The sequence below is a fragment of the Hypanus sabinus genome, chromosome 28 (assembly GCF_030144855.1).
Source record: "Hypanus sabinus isolate sHypSab1 chromosome 28, sHypSab1.hap1, whole genome shotgun sequence".
Classification (NCBI taxonomy): Eukaryota; Metazoa; Chordata; class Chondrichthyes; order Myliobatiformes; family Dasyatidae; genus Hypanus; species Hypanus sabinus.
The window spans coordinates 29726726-29743983 of NC_082733.1; the positions used below are offsets into that span (position 1 = coordinate 29726726).

The 17258-nt window shown below is 41.4% G+C and overlaps 1 protein-coding gene across 1 annotated transcript in view; it reads left to right on the forward strand.

The window, feature by feature from the left end:
* LOC132382317 (cytosolic carboxypeptidase 4) overlaps window positions 1-17258 on the forward strand; it is a gene marked incomplete at its 5' end in the record, with an annotated part of 235216 nt that overhangs the window by 60347 nt on the left and 157611 nt on the right. The window contains 2 exons of the mRNA XM_059952452.1: window positions 3507-3657; window positions 16796-16976. Of these exons, the coding sequence (XP_059808435.1) occupies window positions 3507-3657; window positions 16796-16976 (332 nt within the window). The remainder of the gene's footprint in view (window positions 1-3506; window positions 3658-16795; window positions 16977-17258) is intronic.

Sequence of the window (17258 nt, forward strand, 5' to 3'; positions counted from 1 at the left end):
CTCCTTCCCTTTCACCTATGGTCCACACTCTCTTATCACATTCTTTCTTCTCCAGCCTTTTATCTTTTCCATCCACCTGGCTTCACCTAGCACCTTCCAGATAGCCTCCTTCCCCTCTCCCCACCTGTTTATCCTGGCACCCTCCCCCACTTCCTTTTCTGTCCTGAAGAAGGAACTTGGCCTGAAACGTCGACAATTTATACATTCCCATAGATGCTGCCTGACCTGCTGAGTTCCTCTAGCATTTTGTGTGAGTGGCTTGGGATTTTCAGCATCTGCAGACTTTCTTGTGTCTACAGATGCTACATGACCTCTTGACTATTTGCAGCAGTTCCTGTTTTTTAATCTTAGATTTTTGTCACCTGCAGTATTTCATTTTGCTTTTCAATAAGCTGTCCTCTCCTGATCTAGCCTGTGATTCTATGGTACTATGTTTACTATGGGCATGAGCCTAATCTAGTTTGTGATTTCGGGCCCAAAGCAAGAATAAAGCAATATTTAGCAGCCAACTATATTCAAAATTTAGAGATAAATAATGAAGACTGACTTTGTTCATAATAGAAACATAGAAACATAGAAAACCTACAGCTCATACAGGCCCTTTGGCTCACAAAGTTGTGCCAAACATGTACCCACCTTAGAAATTACCAAACTTACCTATAGCCCTCTATTTTTGTAAGCTCCATGTACCTATCCAAAAGTCTCTTAAAAGACCTTATCATATCTGCCTCCACCACCATTGCCGACAGCCCATTCCACGCACTCACCACTCTCTGAGTAAAAAACACCCCTGATATTTCCTCTGAACTTACCCCCCAGCATATTAAACCTGTGTCCTCTTGTGGCAACCATTTCAGCCCTGGGAAAAAGCCTCTGACTATCCACACGATCAAAGCCTCTCATCATCTTATACATCTCTATCAGGTCACCTCTCATCCTCCATTGCTCCAAGGAGAAAAGGCTGAGTTCACTCAATCTATTCTAATAAGGCATGCTCCCCAATCCAGGCAACATCCTTGTAAATCTCCTCTACAACCTTTCTATGGCTTCTACATCCTTCCTGTAGTAAGGTGACTAGAACTGAGCACAGTACTCCAAGTGGGGTTTGACCAGGGTCCTATATAGCTGCAACATTACCTCTCTGCTCCTAAATTCAATTCCGTGATTGTTGAAGGCCAATACACCGTACGCCTTCTTAACAACAGAGTCAACCTATGCAGCTGCTTTGAGCATCCTATGGACTCAGAACCCAAGATCCCTCTGATACTCCACACTGCCAAGTGTCTTACCATTAATACTATGTTCTGCCATTATATTTGACCTTCCAAAATAAACCACTTCACATTTATCTGGTTTGAGCTCCTTCTGCCACTTCTTAGCCCAGTTTTGCATCCTATCAATGTTCCGCTGTAACCTCTGACAGCCCTCCACAATATCCACAACACCTCCAACCTTTGTGTCATCAGCAAACTTACTAACCCATCCCTCCACTTCCTCATCCAGGTCATTTATAAAAATCACAAAGAGTAAAGGTCCCAGAACAGGACCTGGAGTCCCTGAGGCACTCCACTGGTGACCGACTTCCATGCAGAATATGACCTGTCTACAACCACTCTTCACCTTCTGTGGACAAGCCAGTTCTGGATCCACAAACAATGTCCCCTTGGATCCCATGCCTCCCTACTTTCTCAATAAGTCTTGTATGGGGTATCTTAATGTGTACATCCTGTGAAAGAAAAGCTAAAATTAAATTAGTTCATCTTGAGGAATAACTCTTCTCTCTCATTGAAGCTTTATATAAAGCACTGGTGAGGCTTCACTTAAACTATTGAGAGCAGCTTTGGGACCATTATCTCAGATTGAATGGCTTGTCATATTTGATGTCTCTGGGCCTGTCTCCACTCTAATTCAGAAGAATGAGGGGTGACCTAATTGAAACCTATCGAATGTTGAAAGGCCTTGATGGAGTGATTGTAGAGAGGATGTTTCCTTTGGAGGGTGAGTCCAGGACCAGAGGACACAGCCTCAGAACAGAGGAGTGTCCTTTCAGAATGAAGTTGAGGAGGAATTTCTTTACCCATATAATGGTGAATCTGTGGAATTCATTGCCACAGGTGGCTGTGGAGATCTAGTCTTCACGTATATTAAAGGCAGAGGTTGATAGATTCCTGATTGGCCAGGGAATGAAGGGATACAAGGAGAAAGCAGGAGATTAGGGCTGAGCAAAAAAAAGTGGATCAGCCATGATGGAAATGGCAGAGCAGACTTGATGGGCCAAATGGCCTAATTCTTCTCCTATATCTTATGGTCTTACAGTCTGAGGTGTAGTTTTAACACCGTCTTTTATAATAATATGCGGAAAATCAAATTTACATAATTTCAAATATACTGAGCACTGAATGACATGAACGATTTTTAATTATTTTAGCACGTGAGCCAGAATGGTGGAGAACAGCCATTTCTTTTTAACAAAAGAATTTGTTGCAGGTATACTTCAGATTAGATATCCCTGTAAACTAAAATTGGATTTCTTTCTTCAAGTAAAATGATATTGAAATGGAATCAAGTCCTGAGTTTGTTCTCAGTAAGAAAACTTATTTGAATAGTAAGACATTTCAGATTATTTCTCTTCATGGTGACAGATTATTTTGAATGCCTTGTAGTATGCACTGTCACTTTATTGTGGGATGGTGATGGCAGCCTTTCTGTTTCTTTCTAAATAATTTTTGGTGTGTGTCAAATGAATTGAGGCAAAATTGCAACCTCATCTCAAACTCAGAGTGGGGCTTCAATTTAATCTGTACCGGGGTGAGAGTGACACTAGTATTAACATGGTTCCTCACTTCTTGCATGAATCAAAATAAAGATTAGATTACTTTTACGTAGAACCTTCAATGACCTCAGATTTCATAGGCAATTCATGAAATATAAAGGTGTCGGAAATATGTTTAGTTATGGGGAAATATGTGTGTGATTAGTGCTCTTCAGCAGTAACAGATTAAATATATGTATTTTTTTAATGGTGTTGCTCAAGGGCAGAATTATAGTCGTCATCAAAGCAATGCCCAGTTCTTTTCCAGATGGTGCCTTGGGATTTCTTACAGTTTTTTCTCAGGGTGCAAATACAATTCAGTTTGCCGTTCTCATCCTTAGCCGGAAACATGCCCTCTGGCATGCATCTGGGTCTCTCGGAGATTTTTTGATTAGTCTTCATCTGAAGATGCTGGGTGGAATTTTACACCCGCCCATTTATAGCTCCTCCTCCCAAGTGATTATTCATGTTAGAGTGAGTCAGAAGTCACGGGCAAAGAGTTTCTCTGTAGCTTGGTGTGGTTTACAGATCGGACAGAGTGATTATAAAATAAAACTGATTTTGTGTTGGGAGCCGTTGTTAACAATCAATCTCAGAGCTTAGCTCACTGACCTTAGATACAACTTCAACACTGGGAAACTATAAATGAACAAGACATCCAAATCACGTATTTATTTCATGATTTGCCTTTCAGACTCACCTGCACCTTCTTGAGCAGTCAGTCAATCCTGATCAGGTTTACTTCAGGCAGCAGGTATTGTGCTCCACACTAGGAGGCAACAACTGTCCAGTGATCACGATTACTGCAAGCCCGGGGGCCCAGCCTGAGCAGCTGGAAGAATTTCGTAAGTAAACATTCTTTGCGTTTTTCTTATCAGTGCATTCTACCCGAAGTGCTGGTGCATCTCATCCAGACAAGGCATGGGGTTGCTGCACGCTGCTCTGATTGGTATTGTTTTCAGTCTTTGTGGGATGAAGTTCACGTGGTACTGTTGGGGGTGATGCAACCAACATGGAGACTTAGACTCATAGAGTGGCTTTGGCCAACTGCATCCACTGTGGCCATCAGTTACTCATTTGTACCCTTGGTGGCCGTCAGCCAATAATTCTAATTAATCTGTCTGAACCTCCAGAGTTGTAAACACTGTCTACCGCAGGCTCATCACTTTCATCCGTTCAATCTATCACCAGCAAGGGTCGACTATACTCAAAGATGTCTGCCACCCTGCCCAATCCCTTTTCTCTGCTCTACCTTCTGGGAGCTTGAAAGCCTAGACATCTAAACTTAAGAACAGCTTCTTCCCCACTGTTATCAGATTCCTGACCAATCCGCTTTTTCATATTCCCTTCCTGCTGGTGCTGCCATGTTCTTGGACTCTTCCTCTCTGTTGTCATTTCAGCATTTTTGTTTGCATTTCTTCAGATTTTCACTTCAATTTTAGCGCAATATTTGCTGTTTTGCATTCATTATTCTATATATGTTGTTTACTCTGTCAGTTTCATGTGAACAAAGAAGTTCTTTGCACCTGGTGTATATGATATACCTTCATTGGCCATTTTATTAAGCTATTTCCTGTACCTCATAAACTGATCATTGAGTGTACGATCCTGGTGTTCTGCTGCTGTACCCATCCATTTCCAGGTTCAAGACATCGTGCATTCAACGATGCTCTTCTGCACAACACTGTTGTAACGTGTGATTAAATGAGTTACTGTCACCTTCCTGTTAGCTTGAACCAGCTTGGCCATTCTCCTCTGACCTCCCTCATTAACAACATTTATTGCCCACAGAATTGCCACTCACTGGATATTTTTTTTGCTTTGCACACCATTCTCTGTAAACTCTTGAGACTTAAGTGTGAAAATCCCAGGAGATCAGCAGTTTCTGAGATACTCAAATCACCCTGTCTGGCACCAAAAGTCATTCCACAGTCAAAGTTGCTTAGATCAGATTTCTTCATCATTCTGGTGTTTGGTCTCAACAACAACTGAACCCCTTGACCGTGTCTGCGTGCTTTTATGCACTGAGTCGCTGCCACGTGATTGGCTGATTAGATATTTACATTAATGAGCATGTGTACAAGTGTACCTAATAAAGTGGCCACTGAGTGTACTACTCTTGCTGCCTTTGCATTATTCAGGGAAATTTCCTTAATGCACCAGGAGTGAAAGGAATGAGAAAGACAGTAGGTAGATACCTTACTTAGCATCTTTTTCTCCAGAGCATTTTACATCCAGTTATGCACAATGCTGAGAGTGGGAAGAGGGCAGTGAGAGGGGAAGCACGGTTGGGGAGAAAGGGGAAGGGAGAGGGGAGGGAATGGGAATAACCAGAGGGACATTCTGTAATGATCAATAATCCGATTGTTTGGAATCAAATGACTTTGCCTGGTGTCTCAGGACTAAGTGATTCTGCACCCGTGACATTCTCTGCCCCTAGTACTCCTTCTCTGCCACCTGTTCCAACTCCCTCCTGCTCCACCCTCACTATTCCCAACAACATTTTCTCCCGCCACACTTACTCGCTCTCCACTCATGTTGACAAATACAGTACTGTGCAAAAGGTCTTAAACGTCTTCGCTATACGTATGTGCCTAAGACTTTTGTGTCTTCAGTATATAGCTAATTACTGATTAAATTCTCTAATAAATCCCAAGGTGATACATTATCTAATGTTCTGGTACCAGATTCTACTTTCAGAGGGGAAATTGCAGCATGTTAAATCATTGTGTCACCCAGTTGATTTAATCTACTGCAGAAAATCAAGGTTTAAACCCACCCATACCACTCAATTGCTGTATCTTATCAACCAGTCCCCCAGAGCAAAGCAAACTGCTGAAGGGATTTGGGGGAGCAGGCAGCTTCTGTGGATGGAAATGGACTGTGGTTGAGATCCTTAATCCAGAAGGATCTGCACAGGGGTAGGTAGTTGCTACCAGGGCAGAGGTGTTGATGATCAGAGGATTTAGGATTAAGGTGAGGAGAATGAAGTTAAGAGGGAATCTGATGAGGGCGCATTCTGGACTGCATTGCCTTTGTGAGCGGTGAGGCAGCTACTCTTGCTGCACTTAGATCACAAGACATAAGAACAGAGTTAGACCGCTTGGCCCATCAAGTCTGCTCTGTCTTTCCATCCCTCTCAAGCCCATTCTCTTGCCTTCTACCCATAACCTTTGATGCCCTTACCAATCAAGAACCTATCAACCTGCTTCTTAAAAAGAATCTGAACGCTTGAATCACCATGGCAATATAGGCTATAGAGAGAGTGATTGTAAATGGATAAGTATGGAGATGATTGGACAAAGAGCCATGCAGTTATATCGCATTTCTGCTGAGCCTTTGTTGCATTAGTGGGAGTAATCCAATTAGTTCTGACTCCCCCCTTCATCACTATATTTCCTATTCCTGGCGTTTTCATGGTGTATCACTGCACAAATTTCTAAATCTGCCCTAATTATTTTCTACAGGATAGCAATATCCATATTCTTGTGTTTGTTGTCTCCACTTAAACATTGCCTCAGAAAGCAAACTCAAGGGTTGATCCCCACCACCCCCCCCCGAAAATGGAGAGTTGGCAATGAAAAACCCAGAAATAGAAGGGAGACCACTTTACAATCCATTGAAGCAAGCCTCCCAAGTATAAAATACCTCTTGCTGAAACTACTATGCAAAACACTTCATCTCCAGAAATCAAGGCAGAGTTGACATTACACCCTCAAATACGTATTACATTGAAATGAATTTCAGAGGCAAAATACAACCTATTGGTAAAACTATATGTCATGTCTCGTTTTACTACCAGGGGATGGATTTCAAGTCATACAATCTTGGTACCTCCAATATTTCTGAAGTGTCAGTCCTTCACAGACCGAGCCATGTTCAGAATTCAACAGGTTTGGCGTTGGCCACTGTTTTGGGTGCTATATTCCAGTGGATAGGTACCTCATCCAGATGCCCCACCCGCATCTCCCCAAACAGACCCTTTACTCCAGTTGAAGAAAGCTCAAGAAGTCCCTGGTGGGCAATGGAAACACTTCAAAGATGACATCAGAATCAGCCTGAAGGAGTTCAACGTTACATCTAAAAAGTGAAAAAGACATTGCACTCGATAGATCCATCTGGAGGAAATCTGTTCAAGAGGGAGACAAACTAACAAAACTAAACTAGTGATGTAGTGATCTTAGCGTTCCACTTTGCATAACTAAGCCATACAACCATATAATTGAGCGATTGAGAAAATAATGAAGTTATCATAATAGAGAAATTAGTGAACAGCAAAAAAAAATCACCTGGCTCTAACCAGACTAAATCAAACAATGAACAAACAAGGCGTGAATATGTAACACATTTGCTTTTGCCACGCCCCAACCCATGCGGCAAATCACCCATAATAAACACAAAATACAATACAGACAGATAGAAAATAGATACACTGCTCTTACAGTCAGGGAAAAGATAATCTATTGAAGTTTCTGTGATCTTGCTACAACTGAACTGACTGAGATGTTTCTACATTAGAACATTTCCTGTGCTTCAAAATACAGTACTGTGCAAATCTTAGGCACATATATGTAGCTAGAGCACCTAATTATTTTAGACAGTACTGTATTTGTCAACATGAAGCTGAGAGCAAGCTTGTAAACCCGGAGGGAGCAAAGAAGATTGGGAATGGCGAGGGTGGAGCTCCGCCAGAGGGGTGTGGGATATGTGGCTGAGAAGGAGTACCGGGGCGGGGTGCAGCATGGGTGCAGACACACCCAGTCTGAGACAGAATGTCTCTCTGGTTCTTTCAGCTCTCTCCCCTCTCCCTTCCCCCTTTCCCAACCATGATTCCCCGCTCCCTGCCCCCTCCCCACTCTCAGTCAAAAATAGAGACCCATATCAGAATTAGGTTTATCATCACTCACATATGTCATGCTTTTTGTTTTTTTCTGCAGGAGCAGTACAATGCGAAACATAAAATTACTACAATACTGTGCAAAAGTCTGAGACATCCTAGGTGTAAAAGTGTAAAAGATGCAAAAGGACTTTTGCACAGTACTGTAAGTATCAGGGTTGATTCTGAATCAGTGCTGAGTTGACTGCTTACTGCTAGATAGAGGTCAGTATAGTTTAATGAACCACACCAGTTCCAAGATAGGAGCAAGTCTAAAATAGAAGTATGTTGCCCTGATTTGTTGATACTGTTTCTATATAAGAGCTGAGGCACGTAGTTGAGATTTTGAGGAAATGTTGATGCACGATAGTGAGCAGAGGAAAAGAATTTTTCAGTGGATCTGCCTCGTGGATTTTACCTCTAAGCACTGATACTTGATGCATGAACTGAAATATATATTTCATTCATGACTCTGAGAGATGATAAATTCAAATGAAAATTAAAATTTATTCCCTTTCTTTTACTTGGTTATTCTTGGTACTAAAATACCTAAATGTCAAATGACCACAGGTAATACCATGGAAATTAGCTGGAATATGTTTCACAGAATTTGTGACCTTCTTTACAATGACTTATTTCAACCTTCTTTAAAGCTCTGGGACTGATGTTATTTGTCCAATGACAGGAGCTGCAAATTAATGCATCAGGGGCAGGAACAGGCCACTCAGCCCTTTGATCTGGTACTACAATTCAATATGGTCCTGTAACCTCGACTCTGCATTTCTACTGCCACCCCTCACAATCATAACCTTCTGAGGGATTTCTTTTTTGCTTTTTTTTTGGTTCTTAAATGGGCAACCCTTTTTTTCTAAATAGTGATCATTCTTTCAGATTCTCCTTCGAGAGGGATAATGTGTCCATATCCATTCTGTCAAAACCCCTTTGAATCTTGTATGTCAGATCAGAAACAGGTTAATATCATTGGCATATTTCATAAAAATTTTTGACTTTGTGGCAGCAGTACAATGAAATACATAATAGAGAATGAAAAAGAATTACAGTAAGTGTGTGTGTGTATATATATATACACACACATATATACAAGGTAGTGTTCATGGGTTCAGCATCCATTCAGAAATTGGATGGCAATGGGGAAAAAGTCGTTCCTGAATCATTGAGTATTTCCATCAATTTGCCCACATTCCTCTAAACTTCAGTGAATACAACAGAAGCCTTGCTAAAGTATCCCTACAAGACAACCTGCCTATTCTAGGTATTAGCTTAGTCACTCTTCTTTGAGTTCTTCCGATGCTGGACATCCTTCTGTTAATCAGGGTACTAATACAATACACCAGATGTGGTTCCATCAATGCCCTAAGTAATTGGAGTTTAACCTCAATACTTTTGTATTCAGTTCCCTGGGAAATAAATCATAGTATTCTCAGAGCTTTTCTGTTTACTTGTTACATCTGAACACTATCCACTTTTTGTACCAGTATACTCAGATCCCACTGCTTCTCGAAGTTCTACAATCTCTCACCACCATCATCCCACAGTTGCTAGATCTTAGACCAGACATTTAACCCATCCATAGATTTTTATACACCTCCTTAAGCAGCCTTCACCATTCGTTTCCACTCCTAAATTTGCAGATTTATCCTCCATTCGAGTCACTTAGAAAAATTGTAGAAGTTGAGACACCAGTACCGATCCCGGTGGAACCAAGATGGCTCTGGTGATACACAGTGACATTTTGTGGACAGGTCACAAAACTACAAGATATATATCTTTCAAAGTGTCATTGCTGCATTTTACTGCCTATAATTTCACTTTAAGAATTTTTTCATAAATTCTATTGTATCTCTGTATTTCCCTGTAAATGCTTGCAAGGAAATAAACATTAATGCAGTATTTAAAACAATTTTACCAGTAGACAAAGGAGCGGAATTCAGCCATTTGGCCCATCAAATCTGTCCTGACTGATCATTATCTTCCTCAACCCCATTCTCCTGCCTTTTCTTTGAACCATACTAATCAGGAGTCTCTCAATAACAATATCCTCTCATGCCTCACTGGGTGGCAATCTTGCCGTTTCTTTAGTTCTCGTTTTTTTACGGCACCAAGTTACTAGCTTGACGCTTAGCCCAGCATTGAAAAAAAGCGTACAAGGAGCCAGCTGGATTTGAACCCAAGACCACTTACCTCAAAGTCCAATGCAGATGCCACTACACCACCCGCTGACTACAGGAACCTTTCAAACTCTGCTTTAAATATACCCAATGACTTGGCCTCCACAGCCACCCATGGCAATGAATTCCAAAGATTCACACTCTGGTGAAAGAAATTCCTCCTTATCTCTGTTCTAAAGGGACGTTTTTCTATTCTGGTTGCCTCTGGTCCCAGACTCCTCCACTACAGGAAACATCCTCTCCACATCCACAGTAGCATTTACACACGTTGATGATAAATCTTACTTTGACTTTGACCCCTTTTTCTGGTTGGCAAGGTACATTTGTGCTTCTATCCACATCAAAATGTTGCCTCTTGCACTACAGGTGTTTATATTCTGCAAATGCCTTTGTAACAACTTTGTAGTGCCTTCTGGAAAGCTAAGTATGGATCATTCACCTGTTTCCTCTTTATCCATAGCGCATGTTACTACTTCAAAGAACCCCAATAAATTGGACTAACATGACTAGATTATGTATTAGGTTCTGCCTCAGATTTGTATCAAATGACTGCACATTTATACTTGACTTTCCTGTCAAATCCAATCTGCCTGCTGCTTTATTCGGGAAATTGATATTATACTGACAGAAGATAATGAGAAGTACAGCATCAGATACCAGCTGCTTCAATCCCTCTCTCTCTTCTCTGCTTGAATTCCTCCATTTTTACAGTCACCAGACACCATCAATGGGTCTCTTTGCCAATGCCACTACACCCCTCAAACACACAGACATTTAAACAATTATATCCACATCAGCCATTCATTAGGCATGTACTTGTAGAAAATCGATTTTCACCCAGCTCTTGAGATCTGCGTTGACCAAATCAGCTGCTGTCATTCAGGATGCAATGCATATGTCAAGAGTTTGAAAAATGGCACAAATTAATCAATAGGGTAAAGAAGAGCTTTACAATTAGTACAGAAAAACTGAACAGTGCGATAATCTTTGGTGCCTGTTAGTCCCTCATTTCTGGTTCTACTGCTTTGCATCCACTGTGGACGTAATCGCCTGTTCACAGATGCCGAGGAGAGAGGTGTTGGAGTCGGTGTGCTCCACCAGAGGCAGTGTGGTGCGGCATCCAAGCCGGAGTCGGTGCTGCCATCTAGTGTTCGCTCGCAGAAGACAAGCTGTATTGTATTTGCAGACTGCGCAAACGTTCATGGACTCTGCCTTGATCTATATTTTTTGTGTAACTGTATTATACAGGTATCTGATATGTGTTTGCTATTTTATATGTGTTAAATGTGCCTTGTGCTGTCGGTACTGCATTCTGCACCTTGGCCCCAGAGTGGCGCTGTTTCATTTGGCTCCATTCATGGGTGTTCATGTATGGTTGTGTGACATTTAAATTTGAACTTGAACTTGGTGTTACTCTTATAGGACAAGTATAGATCTAGTATGGCACTGCTGGAGATCAATACAATATTAACTGTAGTGTTTTGATCTTAGATGCTAAGTGTTAGAAGCAGAGGAAGGCAGGTGGTTTCTCCAGCGATGGAAACACTCAGCAGGTCACGGTGGAGAGCAATAAAGAGATAGTCACGTTGATAAGTTTTCATCACAAGTAGGAAAAATTCGCAAACAAATACTTTATATTGCGGAGATGAGAAGAGAAGAATGTCTGTAATAGAAGAAAGATTTGTTCATTACTTATGTGCCATGCTGTATGACACGGGTAATCATGATCTTTCTACGTCCATGAACGTTCTTGACAAATTTTCCAGCACAAGTGGTTTGCCATTGCTGCCTTCTGGGCAGTGTCTTTATAAGATGGGTGACCCCAGCCATTAGCAATACTCTTCAGAGATTGTCTGCCTGGTGTTGGTGGTTGCAGAACCAGGACTTGTGATATGCACCAGCTGCTCATACAATCATCCACCTGCTCCCATGGCCTCATGCTACCCTGATCGGGGAGGGGGGGGAATTGCTAAGAAGGTGCTAAACCTTGCCCAGGGGTGACCTGCAATTTCCTCACTCCTCCTTTGGTAGAGGCGTATCTCCGCCCTAAGAATAAAGACCAAGGTGGGTGAAGTGACTCACATGATGGTGATGAGAGATCCTTCCCCCTCTGTTCCCTTATTCGGTGCCACAGTAGCGTAGCAGTTAGCATGATGTGATTACAGCTTGGGGTGTCGGAGTTGGCAGTTCAATTCTGTTGTCCTCTGTAAGGAGTTTGTACATTCCCCCTATGACCATGTGGGTTTCCTCCAAGTGCTCTGGTTTCCTCCCATGGTCTAACGATGTACTGGTTAGGTTAATTGAGCTGAAGCAAAAACTCAGGCTCTCCAGCTAAAACATGATGGGCAATCTGGCCTACTTCAATGTTGCAGGTAAATACAAACAATAACACAAGCTTCTGCCTGGCTTGCAGAATACTTCCACTTTTCTTTGTTCATATTTCTACCAATTACTAAGATCATAATTTTTCTGTCTTTGGCCTTGGCTCTCCTTTCCTTCCTTTTGCCATAACCTCACATCCCCAATTGTTCATAAATCTATTTCTAGTCCCAATGGACTCTCACACTTTATAAATGAAAATATCACAGTATTGAGTACAGAAGTTGGGGTGTTATGTTGTTGAAGCTGTATAAGATGTTGGTGAGGTCAAATTAGGAGTATTGTATGCAGTTCTGGTCACCTACCTACAGAGAAGATATCAGTAATATTGAAAAAGTATAGGGATAGATGTTGCCTGGATTTGAGGACCTGAACTATAGGGAAAGGTTGATTAGGTTAGGACTTTATTCCCTGGAGTTTAGGAGAGTGAGGAGATATTGGTAGAGGAATGCAAGATTATAAGTTGCAGCTCAGGGCTGACAACCCCGAATGGTCAAACAAAACTGTTATAGAAACAGCAATGAATATACCTACATCTGTGATAGAGGGCTTTCATTGCTGCCCCAAGTGCCTGTAGGCATAACGTGTAGTAAGTAAGCATACAAAACAATGAAGGGTACAGATAGGGTAAATGCAAGCAGGCATTTCCACTGAGGTTGGGTAAGACCAGAACCAGAGGTCTTAGGTTAAAGGTGAAAGGTAAAATATTTAAGGCAGGGGTCTCCAACCTGGGATCTATGGGCCCCTTGCTTAATGGTATTAGTCCATGGTATAAAACAATTTAGCAATCCCTGATTTGAGGGGAACCAAACGGGTAATTTCTTCAGTCTTAGTGAGAGTGTGGACCGAGCGGCCTGCAAAAAGATGGATGGGAGGTATGGAGGGCTACAGTCCAGGTGTGAGTTAATGAAACTAGGCAGAATAATAGTTCATCACAGACTAGATGGGCCATAAGGCCTGTTTCTGTGCTGTATTTCTCTCTGATCCTGTGACTTGCCCATGCAAAGTAGTAAACCAGTTCAACATTAATTCAGTTATTACCAAGTGCTTTGCAAAGTCTTGAGGATGTTAAACGTGCTCTAAGAATGTAGAAAATTATGAGGCAGCAAAGGTATTGAATCATAGAATCCTAAAGGTAGAAAAAGGACATTCATCGTTAATGTTCAGGCTCCTTGGAAGCTCTGAGATCCGTCTCACTCATTGTAATTTACTCTCCTTGGTTTTCATTCAATTATCGTTGATAGATACAGTTGAATGTTCTTCCAGTAACATTTCATGTGGTGTATTCCACATAATAATAACCTGTTGCAAAAATAAAATTCTGTTAGAGGCTGACTCTGCCGCTACTTCCCTTGAGTTTGCTTTATTTTCCATAAAGGAAAGTTTCGGGATCTGGGTGTTGCTGGCAGTGCCATGATTCATTGTTGTATCTAACTACCATCGAACCGCTGCAGACGTTTACTCAGATTCGCAATGCGATCTAAAATTCTAACAAACTTCTATAGATGCACCGTGGAGAGTCTCCTGACTGGTTGCTTCTTGGCCTGGAATGGAAACACCAATGCTCAAGAATGGAAAACTTACAGAGAGCAGCCCAGACCATCGTGGGACAAGTCCTCCCCACCATTGAGCACATCTACAAGGGGCACTGCCAGAGGAAAGCACCATCTATGATTGAGGACCCCCACCAACCAGGCCGTGCTCTCTTCTCACCACTGCCATTGGGAAGGAGGTGCAGGAGCCTAAGATCCCATGCCCAGGTTCAGGAAGAGTTATTACCCTGCAATCAGTCAGGCTCTTGAACCTATGGACTCACTTTCAAATACTCATCTTCTCAATATTATTTTTTTATCATTATTATATTTGTTTTTGTATTTGCACTTATGCCAGAATGCTGTTTCTAGATTTCAGTTTGGCATTCAATACTATTGTTCCCCAGACCTTGGTGAACAAACTCCTTCTCCTCGGTCTAAATGCAACTTGGTGTTGGACTTACTAATGAACAGACCTCGTGCTAGGATTTCAAGTTAAGTTGAGTTTTTTTGTGTGATGGCCACAAAATTGGCTTTATAATACTTCTGCCCGCCTTTTGTACTGCATTCTTGCTGCAGGTTTGGTTGCAAACTTCTCTTATTTCTCATATAAAGAGGCTGTGTCCAAGAAGGGCCAGAGTCACTCCTACTTCCTGAGGAGACTGAGGTCCTTTGGAGTAAGCAGGCCTCTCCTTCACATGTTCTACCAGTCTGTTGTTGTCATTCCAATCTTCTATACGGTAGTGTGCTGGGGCAATGGCATCAATAAACTGATAAGAAAGGCTGGCTCTGTTATAGGAGTCAAACTGGACTCACTAGAGGCTGTGGTAGAATAAAGGTCTCTATGGAAAATCCTGGCAATTCTGGACAATGTTTCTCACCCTCTGCACGCCACCTTGGCTGAACAGAGGAGCACTTTTAGTAATAGACTAAGACATCTGTGGTGCTCCAGAGTGCTATGTGAGGTCATTCCTACCCTTGGCCATTAGGCTCTATAATGAGTCAACCTATAGCCGGGGAAATGATGACCCCTCCTGTTAGACAGTTTAAGGTAACTTATTTTTTATTCTTTCTTACTTCTCTTCTAATATTTATACATCTGTGCACTTGTAATGCTACTGCAACACTGATTTCCTCTGGGATCAATAAAGTATCGGTCTATTCATAGAGGTACCTCATCCATGTTAATTTTTCCAGTTAATCTTTCCTGTACTTTTTCGAACGACCTGACATCTATGCTGAGGGCTGTCACTCAAAATTGAAAGCTGCCCTCTAGTTGAGATTTAACCTCTCTGCTTTTGTATGTTCGCATTTAATTACAAACCCAAGTACCCTTTTTCCATTTTGTAGCATCCTCCATAATGTCTTGGTCGCCATGAGCACGCGCATTCATATTTTTCAAGTTCTTTTGTTTCAGGATCCCCATTGTAACCCCTCATCTTTTGCCCATGTCCTCTCTGTCTACTGTTCTCTGTCCATTAAATGCCCAGATTTTGTGAAAATTTATAATAATTGAAATTATACCCTTTATGTCTAAATGAACATCATTAATATGGGCCAACGTATCGACGTCTCTGATGTTGAATGTGATAAGTCCACTGAATACTTCCCTATATCCTAAAAGCACTGATTTACCACTTTTATCTGCTTTCTTCATCATGCTCAATTTCATTTTAGTATCACGTTCTCATTGCTCCTTTAATATTAGAGACTGCAATTTTGCTAAAAGTCTATTATGTGGCTTTTTATCAAATGTAATTTGAAAGTTCATATGCACAACATCACTGGCTGCATCGATTTTCTCTCTCTTGTTTCATAGAAGTATTAAATCAAATCTGTCAGACATAATTTGTCCTTACTGTCTCTGTTGGCCGTCATTTATTAATCCATGTTATTGAAAGTGAAATTAATTCTGTTGCTGTTTATGGAATGCTAGAGATACTCCTGATCTCCAACCTTTAGTTTGGGTTAGGATGGTCTCATAAGATTTTCCGCTGCTCTGCTTTTTGAGCGGGGTGTAACATTTTTGGGGGAAGTCGACACCACTGTTTTACTTATAAGCATGAGCAATTGCATTTCCACACACTAGCCAGTAGCAAACTCTCCCAGATAAAGTCTTGAGATTTAAACTTTGCAAGGAGGGCTGCCCCAAGAAACCAGCGTTCATCATCAAGAACCCCACCATGCTCTCTTCTCACTGCTGCCATTGGAAAGGAGGTACAGGAGCCTTAGGTCCCACACCACCAGGTTCAGGAACACTTATTACCCCTCAACCATCAGGGTCCTGAACCAGTGTGGAAAATTTTACTCACATATGATTCTATCACCTATAGACTCTACAACTCAAGTTTTCAGTACTATCTATCTATCTACCTAGTTATTCATTTATTCATCCATTCATTCATTCATTCATTCATTCATTCATTCAGTCTTTCATTCATCCATTCATTTATTGTTATTAGTTGTTTTCCTATATTTGCACTGTTTGTCTTCTTTTGCACATTGGATGTTGTCAGGGTTTGTGCCTAGTTTTTCATTGATTCTATTGTTTTCCTTTATTCTACTGTGAATTCCTGCAAAAAAATGAATCCTAGGGTAGTATATGGACAGTAACGTATTTTTGAACTTGAACTTTGTTAGTTTTATTATATAGTTACTGGGCTGGGCTTTGAGCTAGCAGACAGATATTGATGTTAGGGGTAAAAAACATACAACTCTCATTTCTATTGATTTTTGACTGACCTGCAACATTAGGTTTACGCCTAAATGTTATTGAAATTCCAAATTGCAACATCCCAAAGCTGATACGTTTGCACATGTCCTTAATCATAACTATAAAGTTTTCTGATGTACGTATAGTATAAAATGTGCTATTTTAGCTATAACTGTTTTTGACTTGGTCTGCATGGCTGAGTTGGAGTCTGTGCAGTCTTGGATGCCATGTGAAGTAAGAAACTGACAGAGGTTGGAAGCAATGCTGACCTGCTATGCTGTGGTATACCTGCAGGGAATCGCCAGTACATAGTCCTGACAGCACGGGTCCATCCTGGAGAGAGCAATGCGAGCTGGGTTATGAAAGGGACCCTGGAATTTCTCATAAGCAACAACCCCATTGCCTGCTGCCTACGAGATACCTACATCTTCAAAATCATTCCTATGCTGAACCCAGATGGTGTTATCAATGGCTGGTGAGTAGAGCAAATGGAGAAGGCTGTTTTGAATGTCTTTGTGCTATCTGTGTTCTGTACAACATATAAGGATGAGAAGCAATGTCACATGAACAAGTTTCTAAGAGGAGTTGATGGGGTGGAAGCTGAGACAGACGTATGAAGTCTAGACGTATGGCGTGATTGTCTCAAGATATGATGCTGTAAAGCTAAGACTGGATTGGAGAGAAATTTCTTTGTGAAACTTTGGAAATTCTCTACCCCAGAAAGCTGCGGATGCTGAGTCATTGGATAATTCAAGTA